Source organism: Micromys minutus, assembly GCF_963924665.1.
Source record: "Micromys minutus genome assembly, chromosome: 1".
Taxonomy (NCBI): domain Eukaryota; kingdom Metazoa; phylum Chordata; class Mammalia; order Rodentia; family Muridae; genus Micromys; species Micromys minutus.
In genome coordinates, this window is record NC_137969.1 from 110,270,528 (window position 1) to 110,290,799 (window position 20,272).

Below are 20,272 nucleotides of genomic sequence, written 5' to 3' on the forward strand. Positions count from 1 at the left end.
TGGGGCCCATGTGTCTGGCCGAGTCTAGAAGGGCAGCTGGATTATGACTTTCACCTAGCCATTTCCACCCCATGCCCTGGGCTTCTTTGGACTCAGGCAACAGTCCCTTGTGAGGAAGAGGTTCACCGAGGACTGAACCAGTGTGGTGTTTGCTGAGTCTGGATGGGGTGGGGGTCAAGGACGACAAGGCAGCTTCTGGACAGTCCTCAGGTAGGTCCCTGATGGGGGCTGGGACACCTTTCTGTAGCAGAAGAGGTGCCAGCAACTCCGGGGAGTGCTCACCGTGGTGTTCCTGCACACAGAATCCTGATTGTGTTTCCTTTTATTTCCTCTTCTTCCTTCCTTCCTTCCTTCCTTCCCTTTTCTTTTTCTTTCTTTCTTTTTTCTTTTTTTTTTTAAAAAGGCAGTTCGGATTTACATGGTAACGGGGAAGTGGACAGACTCCAGCACTTATGGTTCTTAGAAATTTATGTTTTGAAGACAGCAGAGCACTCAAGAGTAATCCCACTGTTAAGGTCGATGGAACCTGGGAAACAAGGAACTTTGTCAAGGCCCAAGATCCCACAACAGTGTCTTCCCATCCTCCCCACGATACCCTGGCTGTGACAGCGACATTGTAGTGTGACCTCTCACCCATGACACAAGCACAGAGGGGCACCCCAAGTATTTGAACTCCACAGAACTCATTTAGAGATCTATGAGGGTTTGGTTTGGAGTCTTTGGAGGTCCAAACTGGGTGGTCGCACTAAGACTTCTGAATGACAGCGAGATGGGGGTCCTAAGCATGTGTCTGAATTGGGCAGTAGGTACATGGATAAGCCCTGTTTCAGTACATGTTCTCCAAAGGAGTGATTAGAAAAGCCAGTGGCTTAGTTACTAACTCGCCGTGCACACATTCCACGTAGCCAACTCCTTCTGTGGCTCATTTTCCCCAAGTGACATTAGACAGGACTGCTTGGTAGAAGAGTCCAGGAAGGCAGAATGCTCTTCAGTGGTCCCATGTGCTGTTGGTATTCTGCCCAGGCTTGGCCTCTGCTGACTGTAGGTTGGGAGCACTCTTATCGGTTTTAATAAAAACTCACTTTGCTGGTAGTCCAACACGTGTCAGAGTTTACATTAGAGTGAACTAAAAAGCAGAGGGTGACTTTTTGCCTGGGCCTTTAATATTTTTAACATTCTTTGCCCGAGGCTTTGTTTTTTGGTTTGTTTTTTTCAAACCTCTTTGGTTCTTTTGTTTCTGTTGTTACAGTCTCACTGTGGAGCCCTGGCTGGCTCAAAATGTACTAGTAGACCAGGATGGCCACAAACTTACTGAGATCTATCCACCTCTTCCTCGCCAGTGCTGGAACTAACAGTGTGTGCCCCACCCCCACCCCAGGCTCATCAATCTCACTTTATTAACTTAAAAACAGTAATGATGTCCTTCTCTGTCTTATCTTTTCCCACCTTAGACACAAAACCACTCGGTAATCGAGAACAAAGATTATTTACTTGATAGTAAATAAATATTGACACACCCACAAGGCCAGCACCCCAGGAGGCTGAGGCAGGAGGATTGCTTTAAGTTCCTGGCCATTCTAGGCTTCGTAGTAAGAACCAGTTCAGCTGTGTCTCAAACAAAAATAAAGTAAGGTCAAAAATGGGACAACAAAGGTCATCGTGTGGTGCTGGGACACCCGAGCTGGACCCCTCTGGTACTAACCTGGTTAAGTGTCTACTTAACTCATGGACTTCCATTTCAGTACTTTTAAACTCATTGAGTTCCTTCCGAATGGCAGCCTGGAAGAATAGCATCCGGTCAGCATGCTGAAGAGGTGGGGAGGCTTTTCTGTTTGTCATGTCTAACAGTATTTTGGTTCTAACACATGAGTACATAGTGGATACAAAAAACTTGTCACCTGGGGTGTTTTTTTAAAGCTTCCAGAATTTCCCTCCATTGGGGACACTGTGAGGATCTAACGGAGTTGGCCATGCTTTATGAGGTCCCTGCACCCTATGTATTCTGTGGGGTTACAGATGGCCTACACAGTGACTTTGATGTCACCTCCCTTTTGCAATTCTCCCACTGGGTGCCTGGGGAAATGTGGTGACACAGAGAGCCAGGAATAAGACTGTAGGCTCATCTTAAGGACGGCTCTGTGCCTGGTCACAGTCCCCCGACATGCTATAGGCCGAACTGAAGAATCTTGGGTCAAACCTGTGTTTCTCAATGCCACTGTATGGAGTGGTGTTGGCACCTTTCAGGGGTAATCAGTTAAGAGGGACAGTGTCTTCATCAGAGGACACATCAGTTAAAGAAGGATCGGGTAGCTATAAAGTAAGACTGCTTGTTTGCTATGTTTTCTCTCCAGCATGTGTCCTTCTCCATGATTTATGTAGCAGAGTGAGCTTCTCAACAGATGAGGCTGCCTGGCCTCGGGCTTTCTGGATTCCAGAGTCTTTAAATGACCTTTCTGTATAAAACTAGGAGGTCTCAAATGTTCTGTTACAGCAACAGCAAATAGACCAAGATACTGGCTTTCCTTCTCCTGGGAAGTAGGCACACTGTGTGCCTGTTCTGTGTTCTACAAGTAAAGAACAGACCGGGAGGCTTTGTACCAGGTCACCTGGATCACTCCTATGAGCAGCTTAGAGGATGCAGGGATTTTAGGGTGGGGCTGAGGCAGGGTTCCTACTCTCCTTACAGACAATGCCGGTCTCCCTTTCTCATGACCTCTGCTTACTTTGTCTGCAGCGGTGAGGCGGGTCCATGGCTTGTCTGCCCTTCGGTCATAGTCTTGGGCATCTGCCACCTCCACATAGTCACTGAAGCGGATAAGGATCTTCCTCTCCCGGAGTTCTTCCACTGTAGGTCTTTGGCTGAGCTGCAGGGAGAGGGGAAAGTGGGGCCCAGTCAACAGAGGACTTTAGACCATGGTACCATGTGTGAGCTTGTAGGTGTGGCATACAACTGAGGTGTCATTCAGCACGGTGGAGAGGGAGTAGTACCCAGAGTGCACAGCTCTGGGATTCTGGGGGACTTATTGTCCCTTTCAACTACCTAATAGCTTGTTCTTTATTCGCTTTCTGTCTTGGCCTGAGAAGAAGGCTGTCTGTCGGTGTAGCTTGGTGCCTGCTATAGATTTTCTCTGTCTGTCCTTCACCTAGTGGGAGACGGGCACTGTAAGCAAGGACTCTGTCTAAATTTTGGTGAGTGAGTCCACATCTCTGTCTTAAATATAGTGCATCCTGCAGAATGGGTTTATAACACATCCTGTGTGTGTGTACAGATGAAGATATATATGCCTGTGTGTTTTAGGCACACAGACAAGCATTTGCAAACAGTAGCAGCCTCTAGGATGAGGGGGCAGGATACATTAATTTAGGGGTTTTGAGGGTGTCTTCCAGACGGTCAGCTGGAAGGTTAGCGAGCCAACACAGAGGTGAATGATGCTACATGTATTCCATGGAGAAATGTGAGGAAGGAACAAAATCATGTTTATTTGGCTGTCTCCTGGCATGCCCTTCTGAGCACCCTTCCGGATCCTTTAACAACAGAAAGCTGACATTTCTATTATCTTTCCCCGCCAAAGGCTTATTTCTTCTGGAGTAACACAGCCAACCGCTCCCCTTATGATGATGTCAACTCATGTTCAACCAATATTATTTAAAAACAATTTCTCCTTCGAGTCCTAGACTGTTGACGGCTATTAATAGAAGAGGCAGTCAGATAAAGTCTCATGGCTCTGGCCTATAAAACAAACAACAAATTCCAATTACTCTGGCCACTCTGACCGCCACACAGCTCTCTGCCTGATGCCCTTGGCTGGAGCTGGAATGTTCCGGCGTGCCGCTGCTGAGGCACAGTGAGATGTCTCATGGCTGGAGGAGGAAGCTCCAGGGAGGCCCCGTGAGGATGGAACTGGCTCATGTCTAGACCCTGGTAGTGTCTGCACTCTGTCCCGAGTCACCTGGGGTTTTCTGAGGGCTTCACACTTTGACATTCACGTTGCTTGTCATGGGAAAACCAGTTTCCTAAGCTGTGAGGCCAAGATTGCCAGACTTTAAAATGATGCCCGTCTCGGCATCAACATGTTCTGTTTGAAATAAGAGGGACGATAGAATTTGTACTGGAGTTAAAGAAGCAAACAAACAACCACACAAGTGTGCTTCACACCGTCAGTCAGCACTCAGGAACTTAAGGCAAGAGGATCTAGAGCTCAAGGCCAGCCTGGGCTACAAACATGGTAAATTTAGGGCTAGTTTGTGCTACCTTAGCAAGAGCCTATCTGACCTCCCCTCCCCAATACCCCACCTCAAAGAAAAAGAAAAGAAAAGAAAATGAATAAATAACCTGGTCAGGCAGAGAGAACAGGGGATGTAATGCTTTGTGTACCCCAGTGCTGTGCCACAATCACAGTCTATCAAATAGGAATGGTGTCATGCTTTTGTTCTGGGAGGGGACACGCGTGGACAGTATGGGTTGTGATTCTGGGAGTCTTGGGAGGTATGTGACTCTGACACGAGCCAGACTCTTCCAGAACTCTCTTCAGTGAGCATGTAGCTCTCCATACCCAAAGCCGGAGAGGTCCTTCCTAGATACTGAGGAGACATCCTTTGTGACCAGAGTCCATCTTTCTGAGGGACTTGGATTGGGAGAGGGGAGGAGAAGCAGCATTTGTATAAATCGAGCCAGCAATATCACGTGCAACCACAAAATGTGATGAAAAGAAAAAAATCCAATTAACTGAGACCTAAAATCCACAGAAATACAACCCAAAGCCCTTCCCTTCCCGCAACCCATCTTTGCCTGCTGGCATGTATACATGGACGCTTTCCATGAGGGAGCGGCCCTTTCTAGGGTTGTGGTGGTGGGATGGACCCCAGGGCTTGCTCATGGCAGGTGAACACTCTGTCATTGTGTTACATTGCCAACTCTCAATTCTAGTTTTTGGGAGGAGGGAGACAGGCATTTATTTTTAGCATATAATTTTTATGTTTTCAATTTAGTTACAGAAAATGACTTGGCCTGTTGGTATCAACATCAGCCCCTGGGTTTAATTTTTATTTTTTCACTAGAGTATTACCATTCAATAGAAGTTTATTAAATCTGAGGACCAAGGGTATCAGCGGTCACCAGTTCTGGCTTCTGGTTTTGGTGTGATAAAGGTTCCAGGGAAGAGCGTTTGCCCAGAACCAAGATAAGCTATGTTCCCCACCTGCGCCCCTCCCTGGCAGGTGGGCACAATGTTCGGCAGACCCAGAGGAATATGAAACCAATTTCCGGATTCCACGTTCCCTCTGTCTCCTGGAGCACTCACTCCTGTCCTCAAGGTCACTATTTTTGTCTTCCCTGGATGCCTTTGAGGACTGGAAATGCTGGAATTACTAGGTAATTCCCCTGCTGGGGGCAGGGACAACACAGGCCACGGGCGGGTGGGGGAGACAATAATTGTGAAATCTATGGGCTCTTAGTGGGTAAGGTTGCAGGTGTCATCATCCTGGGGGACAGAGTGTGAGAAGCAGAAGTCCTGCCCCCTCCACTACTGCACTACGCAGTTTATAGTCAAAGCTTTGTCAGCGATAACTATAGCCTTTTCTTCAAAGCACTGGATAGCTGTTTAATCTTTTTTATTTTCTTTCTCTTTCCTTCCCTTCCTTCCTTCCTTCCTTCCTTCCTTCCTTCCTCCCTCCTTCCTTCCCCTTCCTTCCCTCTTTTCTTCCTTCCTTCCCTCCCTCCTTCCTTCCTTCCTTCCTTCCTTCCTTCCTTCCTTTCTTTCTTTTTTGGTGATAAGGTCTTCCTATGTAGCCCAGGTTGGTCTGAAACTTGCTATACCCCAGGCTGACCTCAAACTCACAGCAATGCCCTTGCCTCAGATTTCCAGAGTAGGAGAAGAGGCAGGAGCCACCATGCCCACCTGAGTAATTTGCTATACTACCTTTTAGCAAGCCATCTTACATTTTGGGAAAATCTAGAGGTTTCAGCCATCAGTTCCAAGGAACTCCATGAAAACTGGATTTGGGCTGTTTCCTCAGTGTCTTTGACTTTCTGTCTCAGACAAGAGGGCTTTGTCTTTTTTTCATTTGCTATCATTTCAAGGACACACTTAGAACAAATGAATGTATTCCCTCCCCATCCCCTACCCCTTATCCAGGCTCACCAGTGAATGTGCCTTTCCACCAGGGGTGGAGGGGGTGGGAGTTTGGGGTTGGGGGATGGTAGAACAACTGGCTGAAGTGAGGTCATTAAGCTCCTATTCTGTCCCCTCAGTGTGATGGCTCATCCCCAGCCACCCGCCATCCAGGCCCTTGTTTATTCATTTCTTTTACTTAGTTTGGCATTTGGCTTGCCACCAATGTTTGGGATGGTTTTGGAGAGAGAGGGTGTTGAGAAACCCAAATTACCTCCTGACTAAGTGGCGTGGCCTCTCAGGACCTCCAAATCTCATCCTTTCTGTAATGCTCCAGGGAAGAGGAGTTACTAATGAACATCTTTGGACTTCATTTTAATGGGCCTCTTCACCATCTTTAAGACTGAGTATCCTTTTTTTCAAGATGGCCACCCCAGGGGGCTGATTGAAAACACTTCAGGCAGTCAAAGGGGGTGTTACATCCTGTGTGCCATCAATTAATTCAACTTTCAAGAACAGTTTCACATTTACTATTTACATTTTTTTATTTTCAAAAGGCCGCTCATGTTTTGGAAGAGCTGTGCGTTTATACAGCATGGCAGTGGGCTCCATTTGGGGTGTTAAAAATGTAGCAGAACTCCATCTGTAAGGAATTTTAAGTGTTTTCCAAATATCTTAAGTAAATGGCTCAGTACTTTTTCTATTTTCCTGATCCAGTAATTCCAATCGGATTTATCAGAAGAAATCCTAATAGTTTTTCAATTTCAACAGGTAGTGATGGGGGAAAGGAGGAAGTCACAGGGCCCTAAAACCACAGCAAAAGACATTACTGTATTTAAACTACCTTTAAAAACTTTTGGAAGCCTACAACTCATCATGTGTAGCTCAGGCTAGCCTTGAACTTGATGTGATCTCAGCCTTCCGAGTGCTGAGATTATAGGCATGAATTATCATGTTCATACTGAACGACTAATTTTTTCTTCCTTCTTTCCCTCCTTCCTTTCTTCCCTCCCTCCTTCTTCCCCCTCCTTTCTTCCTTTCTTTCTTTTGGCAAGGTTGCAACTGTGTAAGTCTCGATGACTGGGTCACTGAGAAACCCACCTGCTTCTGCCTTCCAAGTGCTGGGACTAAAAGTATGTGTGACTGTTCCTCGTCAATCTTTTATTTGGTTGAGCTACTAATTTTTATAATGAGTTTCCAATCCCATGGAGGAGCTAAAATACACAAACCTATTTTTTAAAGATTTTTTTTTTACTCATTTATTTTTATGTATATAGGCGTATTGTCTGCAGACATGTCTGTATATCATATGTACGCCTGGTGCCCACTGGATGCCTAAAGAGTTGGATACCCAGGGACTGAATTATAGGTGAGTTGACTATTATCCACAAGAAAAGTGTGAGAGAGTCTGAGAACTGTGGTCAAGGGCCTTTAAAGTTTTCAAGGCCAAGGTATGGTGAGCAGCTTTGGGGAAGGGGGACTGGCTTACCTTTCGAGTCAGCCTCCTCTTGATTTCCCGCTTCTCCTCCTGCTCTTCTTGTTCATTCCGAGCTGAAAAATACATGGAAGATGCTCCTGACTATAGTGCACGATGTCCCCACATCCAGGCTCTGGTCCAAGCACTCAGATCCTATCCCCTAGTTATCCTGATGCCTAAAGGCTCCTGGCACCATCTTCCTACATCCTTTTCAGACTGGTGAGTGGAATGACTTTTCTTCTTTTTACTTCATTGTCTCCAGGGGCTTGGGGCTCAGGCAGGGATGCTGGGATGAGCAATGTGACCATAAGCCAAGGAGGCACATTTGAGAAGTGTGGGAACACTGTTGGCAGTGACAGGCATTTGAGGAGGAACAAGGACACCTTCCTTAAAAGCAGTGTAGACCTCGTGCCTGCCCTTTAGTGCTTCTAAGAAGCTGAAAGGGCCCCTTGTGTGTGGCCCTAGAGTCTGGACCCCTGCGGGGCAGGAAAGGAGGCTCCCCTCGACCTGCTTGCTGTAGGAATGACACTGGGCAGAGGTAAGCGTAACCTGAAAGGCTGCTTGTACTAACTTCAAGACTTTCACCTTGCACAGACCCAAGTCCATTAATTCTTTAAAGCTTCCAAGAAGCCCACAGAACATGTGTGAGGCCAGATTTGGACTTGGAAGTGGTGTCTTAGGAGCACACTTCAGAGACCAAATGTTCCCAGATTAATATATGGGCAACTGGCCTGTTGGAGTTTAAAGAGCTGTAGTAAGAGTTCGGGGAAGGGAGTAGGAAGAAAGGCAGGGACCTTGGGCCTTTTCTCTGTTTAAGCTGAGTGACAATACGCAGACCACCATTTACATTCTGGGCCTTGGAAGGGCTCCCTGGTTTCTGTGGGGGCAGAGTCATCAACATGGTACCATCTGGTTTGAAAAATACCATGAATGCCAACTAGTGTCACAGAAGGTGTGAGAGCCTCACCCATGGGGCATTAGGAGAGCGTCAGCAAAAGTAAACTATGGGCTGGTTTGGGCGCGGTGTCCATTAAGCTTGCCTGGGATACCTGTGTTCTCCTTTTGTCATCATGGCTGTCAAGTCATGTCTCTGCAAATTCATTGTTCTATGACAATCCTGTTGTGGCTTCTAAAGGTCTCAGTTTAGCGTGGACCTTCCCAGGAAAAACATCCCAGTGTATAGAAATCCAGGTGGGGAGTGCATGATTAATAGTCCCACTTTCCTCTCTTGCCACCCTGGGAAGCCAGTAACAGTTATAGCCAGCTGTAACCCAGGTGGCAATTCAGAACAGGACTAAGGGCCATGAGTGACACCCCCAGGGTATGATCTTGTGTCCCTGATTGCCTGTGAGGATGGGGACCTTGTATGGGTGGCATAGGAGGTACCCACTCTGCCTGTGGGATGGGCCACAAGAGCCCCCACAGTGCCAGTACCTACCACAAATGACCCTTCCTCTGGATTGAACCACCCTATCTTCTTCCCAGTTTCCTTGACATACACACACACACACACACACACACACACACACCTCTCAGCTAAAAACCTATAATAGCCATTACTATCTTAGTATGAAATAACCTATCACAGATAAATTGGGAAGCAGATAGCACGACTCAGAAGAAGGGAAACCCAAAGACTGATATTAATAAAAAATGTAAATTACTCTGGGCTAAAATCAGGGAAACAAGCCAGCCATTAACAACTCAGCATGAATCAATCCACCAGGGACTTAATTTGGAGGCAGAGTCCAGCTGTACTTATATAGGGTGGGGTGTGGTGGGAAGAAGAAAGGTAACCTTGTAATCTATCCTACAGGAAATCTGGGCACCATGTTGAAACTTAGAGGCCACAGAGGCTACCATTCTGGGTTTCCAAATGCAGTCACGAGAGTTCTAGGGCGTGTAGCCACCAGCCACGTGTGACACGGCTCACCAGTCAAATCGTTCAGACCTTTGATTTTTCCTGCTGTCACAAGTTGCTTCAGGCTGGTCCTTCTTCTCATTACTGGGTCTGACCTCACTCCTGACCTACAGGCCCCTTTTGAGCCATGGGGGTGGGTGTTGGGTGCCAGAGATGACACAGAGTGGAAGCCTTCATCTCTTAAGTGGGTTCTTAGACCCTCAGAAGGGCGGGTCATAAACTATCGCCTATGGTGTTCATATCATTAGCTCAAAGCTGTGTACAAACCCAGTGTCATGAATCCTCGGGCAGAGGATACCAAGGTAATCCCGCTAGGCAACCTAGAAAAGAGGCCAGGAAAGTCCAGTGATGTCATCGTCATGGTGCCCACTCCCAGAATTCATTATGTGCTCAGATGCACATGGGGCCCTCTTGGCTACTTAACAAAGAGAGGGCTTGCTTATGAGGCTGGGCAGGGTGGGGCTGAAGACCAAGCCTCTTCCAGCTCCTCTTCCAGTTCAAAGCCCAGAAGGTAAGTTTTAGAACTGATTATTAGGGGGATATTTGCAAATGCCTCTGGACATTTCTTAGATAAGAATTAAGAAGATGAAGGGTGACATATGCAGTCTCAGCACGTGGAGGGTAGAAGCAGAAAATGGGGGCTCAAAGTCATCAGTTGACATATACCAAGGCCGAGCCTGGGCTACAGGAGACAGACAGAGAAAACCAAAATTAAAACCAAGAAGACAAAAACAAAACAACTCTCCCCCAAATAAGAATAAGACCAACAAACCCTGACTCAAGTAAATTAAATAATAACTCCCCCCCCCAAAAAAAACAAATCTAGAAAGATAAAGGACCAGAATTCAGAGAAAACAGTTGAATCTCTAAAAGGTTTGAAACCGAGAGGTGGTCAATCTGTTTTAATTTGGTTAAGCAATGCCTGAATTTGTAGCTATCTGACACCTGCAAAAGCAGAGAAATTTGATGAAACACAGTAACAATCGCACAAATCCCTGGGATGGTTAAATTCAAGGAATCAACAATAAAACAAAAGCCACCAAACCCACAAGCAAACAGTGCCAGGCTGGCTTTGATCTTTTAGGATCTGGGCCAGCTAGAGGTGGGGGCCAGATGTGAGCTGGGGAAAGGTTCTCTCCAGAAGCCTCACTGCTGCGGAGGGGAGACTAGTCACAGAAACCCAAGCCAGGGCCAGCGGTGTGCTGCAGAGACTCAGCCCTCGGGTGTCAGGGCAGCTGGGAGGAGAGAGGAAGTGCTCAGCACAGGGGGTGTGTGTGGAGGAAACTGGATTATCTGATTTCTGATTTGAGGAATCAGATTTCTCTTCCCTACTTTTCTCTTCTCATCAACAATAGAAACTTTATAATGGACCAGGTGTCTGCATGTGGCAGAAAGGAAACATCTCAGAGACCAAGAACTTCCTCAACTGTAGCAAGCTCTGACCGAATTGTCCACCATTTACTGTACGGCAGATATACATTTAGCAATATCTGCTTTGAGACAGGGTCTTGCTATATAGCCTAGGCTGACTAGAACTCACACGAGTGTGTGGCACCACACTCAGGCAAATTAAGGAATTTTGAAAGGCACACTTACAGGTTTAAAAATAAATGAGGGCTGGTGATATGACTCAGCGAGTAAAGGTAATTGCCACTAAACCTGATGGCCCAGGTTTGATCCCCTGGACTCACTTGGTAGAGGAAGAAAACAACTCCCATAAGTTGTCCTCTGACTGCCCAGTGAGTGCTATGGGCATACGCCCTCCCTATCAATCAATTAAATAAATGCAAAAATCCAACACACAGAGCCCCAGACACCTAGATGTTCTGTTGGGATTGCTCCAAACCTTGGGAAACTTAATGGGTGCCTTGTAAGAAAGGATAAGGCAGGCAGGCAGATGGGTACCCACAGGGGCTGCAGAACCTGTCATAGCCCATCCAGACAAAATGCAAACACCCTCCCTCTGCTAATCATCACAAGACCACTGGGAGCAGGGGTTGAAAGTGCAATCAGAAACAAAATCGTTTAAGTGGCCATTTTATCCAGTCACCTAGAGCAAAGTCTCAGGTGACCCCGTGCAAGTGTGCACACACAATGTTTGTAAAATACTTTCTAATATCTATTTTGTTTTTCTGGAGAGAAATTAGGATAGCTTTTGGGAGATAGGGAAGTTAGACTAAACATATTTTTTGGTTGTGTTGAGAAAACAGTGGCTAAGGACAGCAGCAAGGGTCTGGTGAGTGTGGTTTGATTGATGAGAGTTAATTATCTATGACTAAACCCAGGCATCCTGGGAGTCCATGGAAGGTTGGTTTCTTTCATTACTTTGTATTTTTAAATTGTTTTAGTACCAAGTAGATTCTCTGGACAGACTCAAATACACTCGGCCTCCCGAGCCGAACAAGGGGCTGGCTTTCACCATCTACAGCCTCCTCTCCCCCAGCTTTCCCTGGATGAGAGCATCATGTAAGCGTGCCACTGGCCAGGCCAGTCTTAGGAGGACAAGATGAACGCTGGTTCAGCAGTGCTTTCTCCCACTGTGAAGCCTGTGCTCAGGGGACAGAGGGGACCAACTGCAGCCACTTGTCTTCCTGTCCCTGTTTTTAAAGTCCCCTCCTGCTTGTCATCAAAGTCAAGTCACTTTAAAAAAGAAGCCAGTTTGGGTGTGAAGGTGACTCTAGTTCCCTTTATAAATCACTCCCGCCCCCCCCCCCCCAAGTGCCTCCGTTTGATTATTAGCTTTTCTCTTAGCTCAAGGTGGGCTCTGGCTTCAGCAGGAAAGTTTCTAACCCACAACGGCGGGGTGAGCCAGTGGGCTATGGAGAGTTATGGAGAGGGTTCATCCTTGGTGTCTGTGAGACCTCTTGCAGGAGAGGTTTCCAGAGCTTCCATGGGCCCCGGGAGAGACCTGCTGAGCTACTCCAGACACCCAGGGAGGCTGCCCTGAGACTCTGGTCACCCCGGGCTTCACCAACTTACGCTTCAGAATGTTCCTCTGCTCCAGCTCCTCCGCAGTTGGTCTTTGGCTCAGCCGCCTACGGAAAAAATCCAAGAAAAGTTTTTGGACCATGTCATAGCCTTCTGGGACCGGTGATCTCCACGGCCCTAGCAGATACATCAGGCAGGGTCAGCAGCTGAAGTCCGCCGTCCATTCTGTGTTCTGAGACACTGACGCCCTGCCCATGCCTCCTCTGTTCCTCAATTTCAAGGCCCGGGAAGGGCACCCTGCGTCAGGTCACGCAAAGCTGCCCTCCCTCTCTCTGCAGGCCCCTCCCCAGCCCTGTTGCTCCAGTGCCCCCAGGCCAGGAGACCGAAACTCAGCCTAGGCCTTTCCTCTTAACAGACGTCTCTTTCTTTCCTTGTAGCCTATTGACTACAGGCTGCGTGGCCTCTTGCCTTTCCGTCTCTGGCTCCAGGCTACCGCTTGCTAGCTTCTTGCTACCTTTGTGCACACCCAGAGCACAGAGGCTAGTGGCCCGGAGGACATGCAAGAGAGGGTGTCTGTCTGCAGAGAACAATGGCTACTCTTCTTCCTGTCTCCACCCATCTCCACCAGAGCCTTATTAGACATGGAATGCCAGATGAACAGGCACAGAAATGACTCTTATTACCGGGCGCATAATTAAGTCATAGAGAACGCAGCATCATAGCAGAGGCAGGAAATTCTGGTAGTAGCATGTGGAGAAGCAGGGACAGACACAGGTGACAAGTCGTGCCAGAAGTTACTAGAGAGTGGGAGTGGCTCACTAAGGGAGAGCCACATCCTTGGACACTTACATAAGGTCCCACAGTGGATGCCGGTGGGAAAAGGGACATTTGTAATTTTCAACCTTTTGACAGTCCTTGAACAACACTGCAGTTACTCAGCACCTGCGTTTTACCTCCTAGGTACCGCTAAGGTGTGTGGGATGAGTGTAGTGGAAGGAACTCTGGGCTCCCCGGAGGCCTCTGCTGGGACATAATGGGTGGAAAGGTACACGTTCTTAATCAAACAGCTCGACTCACTTCCCAAACTTCTGAAACTGAACTCTGTAGTTGGCAAGATGTTTACAGCATGAAGTGTAGAGAGAGATCCGGGATGTGAGAAAATCATAAGAATCAAGACAGAGTGGCTTTGGCCATGCCCTAGTGAAAAGTTTCAACCAATTAAATCAAGCCTGTCTTCTATGGACACTGCAAACATCACAACCTCATACAAAGGAACTGCAGTTGTCTGTAAGAATGTCTGCCTAGCTGTGTATTCAGGCTTGCCATTTACTCCTGTATCAGCTAAAGCTTATCTGTTTAAAGCATATCAAGCAATGCCCACTTTTGCCTTTGATCTCCCCCCTCCACTGCCTTGATTTCCTTGAATGCTCATGACTTAACACGCATGTTCTCATGGTAGTGCTTTGCTATTCCAGGTAAATACATTATTGTTTGGTGACTCTGATTGTTATCCAGGTTGAAAAGTGAAACTATTTTCTCTCTTCTCCATCCTCTCCCCCACAGAGATACATGCACACACACAAACACACACATACAGACATATGCAGACTCACACACAAACACACAGACACAGACTCACATACACAGACAAACACAGACACATGCACACACTCATAGACACACAGACATGCACACAAAACACACACACACACACACACATGTGCACTTAAATCTAACATCTAATTTCTACTTGATAAGCACACTGACTTCCCTGTACTCTGGCGCATCCTGAAACTCTTTCTTGTATAACCAAGAACCAGCTTCACTGAGTTGGGGCCCCTGAGGGGGATCCCCTCTGGCTTCCGGCTGAATTTTTCCAATACTCCTGAGAGATTTGGGGCACACACTGAGAAACATGAATGGGGATATGAATGGGAACAGCACTTTTTTTTCTCAGTTCTTTGACCCTGTTTCCTGGTTCCTACAACAATATGGTCTCCCTTGCAGAACTCACTCTTGTTAAGGCTGTTTCTCAGAAGTGCAGGCCGTATATGTAATTGTAAGGATGAAAACCGACTGTCCATTTGCCAGGAACTAGAAGCTCCCAGGAGACAGGCTGGTGAAGGGTTACCTAGATTAGATTAGCCACTGGGCATTCCTATGAGGGATTAGCTAGTTAGGTTAATTGAAGTAGGAAGATCCACTTTAGCTGTGGGTGGTACTACTCCTTGGGCTGGGGTCTTGGACTGAATAAAAAAGAGAAAATCGAGCTGAGCTAGCAGTCTCCTCTACTTTCTGACCACAGACGAAATGTGACCAGCTCCTCCAGACTCTTTCTACTGTGACTTAATTCCCTGACATGACAGACTGTACCTTAAACTGAGCCCAAATAAACCCTTGTTTATTCCTTAAATTGATTTTGTCAGAGCAGTGAGGTGGTAAACAATACACCCATTCCTCCATATCCGCAGGAGCTGTATTCCAAAGCTCCCAGTAGACAGCAGAGACTGGGAAGGTCTGAAGGTGGAGTACACTGTGTTCTCCTGCGCATGCCTATCCATTATATAGCTACTCTAAGAAACTAACAGTAACCGCGCTAATAGAGCAATTGTAACAATGTGCTGTAGCAGATGTTAAGTGAATATGATCTCTCCTCAGAATTCTTCATTTGACTGGGGCTGATTTTGGTTAACAGGAGCCATGCAGAGTCAAATTGTGGTTGAAGGGGATTATTAAACCCCAGGGTGAGAACTCCAAGACTCTTCCTGAATGCAGTGTATGTTCTTTAACTTTGCTGGTTGATTTGACTAATTGTATCTGATTTAGACTCACATTAAATTAAAAATAAAAGAAATTTCCTCCCTGTATCTGGATATTTATATGGTAGGTGGCAAGGGGAATGATCAGAGCTAAACTCTCACATGAAGTGAATCGCCCAAAATGAAATGCTTAGCATGCTTTCAAGTGATCTTAAATAACTCTATTATCATACATGTGACTCTGGTTTAGAAAATATCTCAGAGCTGCAGAACTGTTTCCACAACACAGAGGATTTCTTCATGGGGCATGCCTAAGTGATTCCCATTGACCATGAACGGAAGCGGGTTCCTGGTTCCATGCCTTTATGCCATCGGATGCCAACAGTGAGCCTCCTATTTTCTTTCAAAAATTAAAACCGTCCCTTGTCTTTCTCCAGTCTGAAGATCTTATCAACGAAGGACCATAAGAATAACATTTTCAAATTAATGCAAGTTTTCCCGTTGGTGTGAAGAGACTCCAAAAATTAAAACAAAAATCTAACTTTTCACCACACCCCACCCCCAAGGAAACCCTGAACAGCAGAGAGAGATGACAGGAAGATGCCTTAAATTGTGAAGGTCAGGGAATACCAGCTTTCTGAGTCACAGCCTCTCCCTGGGGAGGTGATAAAACCCTTGCAGGTTCTGACTCAAAGAGGATCTGTTCTGCACCACAGAGCTCAGGAGCACTCTTGCCGGAAGACCACAGCTTTCACCAGCACTCACAGCTGCGTCTTGTTGGGAGAGCCCCGGGTCTCAGGTCTGGATCATGGAAGCAGTGTCTGGATCCCAGCACCAGAGGCAGGCCATCACATTACAGTCAGAGGGAAGGAAGAAACACAGAAGCAAGCTCCTCAGTCCTTGGTGAGAAGTGGCAACATTTCCTAATGCTGCTGCCATAATAAAATACTGGAGGCTGGATATTTTATCAAGGAGCAGGAGTTTACTTAGCTCTGGAGGCTGAAAGCATAGATCACATGATTCCATAGGAATGGTGGGAATGTACACAGACAAGATGGAAGCTAGAGAAATTTAAAGAGCAGGAAGTGTCCTTTGTAAAAGAACCTAATCTTGGGGGGACTGATTAAGGTCCCAGGAGAACTTTAGTCCCTAAGCCTGAGTCCTAATGACCTTCTGCTGGGATCCATCTTTTAAAGGTCCCACCGACACCCACCTCGGCCACATGGAACTCCTAGTATGAAAACTAACCTCTAGGGGGCAGAGTTGAGTCATATCCAACTCAGAGCAATGAGAGGCTAAGCAAATGGAGATCGCACAGTGGGGGTCAGGGAGAAGTGCTGAGTTCCACTGGGGCTGGGTTCTTCCTGGTCTCTGTTCCCTAAGTTAGCAAGGCAAACAATTTCCTCTACTATTTGACACAGACCCAAGCATCCTGATGTTGCCACACTCTCTTTGTTCTCGTGTAACTTGCTTGACTTTAACTTCTGTCAGTATGCTGGGGACTCCAAAGTCTAACTTACCTGTCACAGAGTTCCTACCCTCTTCCAGTTGTCTTCCTGTAAATGGCTTGCTACACTTAAAGGGCCCCTCGGGGATAATTCACCTCTACCCTCTCTGGATAAACTGTTCTCCAAATAGTCTTACATCCCATTCCCAGGGAGCTTCCCACTCAGGACGCAGAATCGCTCCCTCTCTGAGCTTCATCTGCAATGGCCACCTTGTTTACTGCTCTCAGGACTAGGATGTCAAGCTGGGTAAATTATATAGATGATGCTTACTTAGCTTATGGTCCCGAGGCATTTGCATCAGCAACATCTGTTCAGCCTCTGGTGGTATATGTGCAGGGCATCACGTGGCCTGATGGAGAAATTTGCTAACTTCAGGCTTTCTCCTATGAAACCACTCACGTCCTCATGGAAGCCCCACTCTGATGGCCTCATCCAGTCTGAATTTCTGCCGGTGGCGCCATCTCCAGAGGCCTCTAGCACAGGGCTTGGAGGTTCAGTTTGGGCGTGAGTTTTGGAGGGAATGAACACTTGGATGCAGACAACAGTCAAACACCAGTCCTCCATCCTCCATCTCCCTTCGGATCACACCACGGTGGGAAGGCAGGCCACCAGCAGGAGGAGCACCCCACACGCTCTCACCCCTGCTTAGAAGGGTCCTGTGCTTACAATTTGATGCTTTGCTTCCACTTGGAATTTAAGATACACTTGTGTACATATGCGTGTACACGCACACATGTATGGTGCAAGGGATCAAATCTTATGCATGTGCTATGACACTGATCCACCACCCCTTCAGTTCCCAATCACTTTATCTATGCATCTAACTTGTGTTTTTGAGTATGAGTGGCTTGTCTGGAAGTGTGGGGGCCATGTACAGTACTCATGGAGGCCAGAAGAGGGCACCAGAGCTTCTGGACTGGAGTCAATAGGTGCTAGTGAGCCACCCTGTGGGTACTGGCAACCAAACCCAGCTCTTACTTGCTGAGCCATTTGCTTGCCCTCCAGCCCCTCATTTTAAAATAAGCAACGTCTCAATTACTCCCTATGGCATCTGTGAAGCCCCATGTCCCTAACTACAGACACCTAATGTGTGTGTGAGATAAAGAGATGCTGCTCCCTGACCAGATCCGGAACCTTCCCCCTTCTCTAGTTCTTTCTGTAAGATGGACAGATGTGTTTTTCTTCAGAAAGGAAACAGAGTGAAACAACCATCACAGAAGTTGCCCTCACTCCACTCCTCCAGCTCCCACTACCTGCCTGCTCTTGGCTGCCTGAGGCCTCCTGAAAGGCAGATTTGAGGGGCCCACACCCCATCAACAGCCCAGTTTCAGTCTGAACCCCTCTGCCATACTGGTTCTCAATCAGGGGTGATTTGGCCTCCTAGGCCACATTCCCTGAAGTTATTTCTGGTTGCCATGGTTGGCAGTGACTCTTGGTGTCTAGTAGGAGAAGGTCACACTGCTGTTATACATCCTACAAAGAATCGGTAGGCCTACCCACAAAGTTACCCAGTCCAAAGCCCGGCAGCTCCAGTGCCGAGAAACCCTGTTCTGTTGCAGATCTTAACTGAATGAAGGATCTTGAAAAATGAGGCCAGGATTCTAAAAATACAACGATCAGAAACAGATTGGAAATCAAATGTGAAGCCAGGTGATGGCGGAGTGAATCTTTAATTCCAGAGGCAGAGACAGGAGAATGTCTGAGTTTGAGGCCAGCTTGGTCCAGGCCAGCCAGGGCTACACAGAGAAATTCCTGTATCTCACAACAACAACAACAAAACAAAAAAACAAACAAAAAAGGCCAAATGTGTAATGAACATTCTTGAGGTGTCTCTGGCAGTGTTCACACCTGTTGGTCCTGCATCATCACTGCGACCTTGGCTCTGAACACACACTACACACACACACACACACACACACACACGTCACTCGGCGCACCTCGCCACACCTCTCACCACTAACAAACCCTGACTGAAACACTTTAGATTAGAATTGGCCCTATGGCAATCTGTGAGGGGCGGTGTCTTTTGTGACACACAGGAAGCTTTCTGCCCCGATAGAAACACAGTGTTTCCTTGCAGAGACTAATGCTTTCACTATTTTCCCATCATCACTCACTCCCTAACACGTAAACATCAAGTCGCTACATCTCTAGATTTTTTATTGTATCAGATGAACAAGCACACTCACCTCATTAAGAGGCAAATTTGCTTCCCTTTAAATAAGTGGTCATTTATATGCACGCTGAAGGATTGTTTTGAAATACATTTCCTTATGATTACCAATCAATTATTTGGATACTGATTTCATATACCACTATACCTGGGGCTGCATACACATCTTTTGGGTGAAAATGTGTCAGGGCAGAAAACCCTTGAAAGGCCCAATCTGTTGACTCCGCTCATATACTGTTGATTTCACTGCCTCATCCCGGGGCCTTACTCTCCCATTCTCTCTCACCAGACACCCCGATCAGAGAGGCTCCTGGACAGCTATTCTCTTCCCCCCACCTCCAGAAGACTCCAGCCATCCTCTTAATTCCTGCTCTTCCCCAGGTTGCAGACAAGATGGCACCTTCTCCTTCAAGGGCAAAGCTGTGCACCCCCTTGAGCTGCTTAGGTTTCCTACTTACCACAGACAGAGCCTGGATAAACTGCTGTTCCTCCCTAGGCCTTAATCTGTCCTTCTCTGTGCATTGGAGCACAAGCACCTTGCTAGTTTGATCAGACATCCTCAGATTTGGTGCTGAGAATGGGAGGAGGAGGAGCTGGGGGAGAGTACAGTGTTTCCTTCCTCCACACTCTGCCAGGGACTGATACTGCATTAAACATTGAAAGCATCACTCGTTCTAATGATGCCCTGCAACCTAGGTGTACTGTGACCCCAATATCCCATCTGTTTCCTTTCCTAGTCTACTGTGAGATAACCTGGTCACAAAGGCTTAGGAAGCCTGAGATGTCTCTGACCCACCGAGCAGGATACAAAGTTTCTCTGTTGGTTTTAAAGATAGCCTTATCCATCCTGTGGAGGGTTTACTGGAGGGTGTTTGCATGGTGAACTCCTCAGTGACACAGGAGACATCTTCTTTATGTGTTCACAGCATTGGGTATAATCCCTGGCACACAGTAGGGCTCAGCAGTTTTAAAGATGATATAAATCATCAGCCTTTACTCTCTGCGGTTTTGGTTACAGGAATGAACATGAACTCTGGGTTCGTATGGAGGCACCATGATAGTTTCTCTTTTTACCTCTGAAGCCTTCCCCTTTGCCTCTTCTCTCAGCGGGCGAGGAGGGCAGAACTTTAATTATCATCACTATCAGTGTGTGTGCACAATATGTGTGTGTGTGTGTGTGTGTGTGTGTGTGCCATGCACACGAGGGCAGGTTAGAGGACAGTCTTCGGGACTCTGCTTCCTCCCTGCTGAGGAACTGAAGTCACTTGAGTCACTGAAGATGGCCCAAAGTGCTCCTACAGATGACACGCTTGCACAGTGAGCCCCCTTCCCCCCTCCCCGCTTAGCACAGTAACTTACTATCCCTGCCCCCGACACCCATCTTGCCTCTTCTTTC

General features: G+C 47.1%; 1 protein-coding gene across 3 annotated transcripts in view; it reads right to left on the reverse strand.

The window, feature by feature from the left end:
* Positions 1-349: 349 nt before the first annotated feature.
* Positions 350-20,272, reverse strand: part of PHACTR1 (phosphatase and actin regulator 1) — a gene marked incomplete at its 5' end in the record, with an annotated part of 446,140 nt that continues 426,217 nt past the window's right edge. For all 3 annotated transcript variants that reach the window (XM_080914800.1, XM_080914801.1, XM_080914802.1), the window contains 5 exons: positions 350-526; positions 1,703-1,779; positions 2,724-2,864; positions 7,600-7,661; positions 12,488-12,543. In XM_080914800.1, coding sequence (XP_080770926.1) covers positions 511-526; positions 1,703-1,779; positions 2,724-2,864; positions 7,600-7,661; positions 12,488-12,543 — 352 coding nt within the window. In that variant the 3' untranslated portion in view covers positions 350-510. The remainder of the gene's footprint in view (positions 527-1,702; positions 1,780-2,723; positions 2,865-7,599; positions 7,662-12,487; positions 12,544-20,272) is intronic.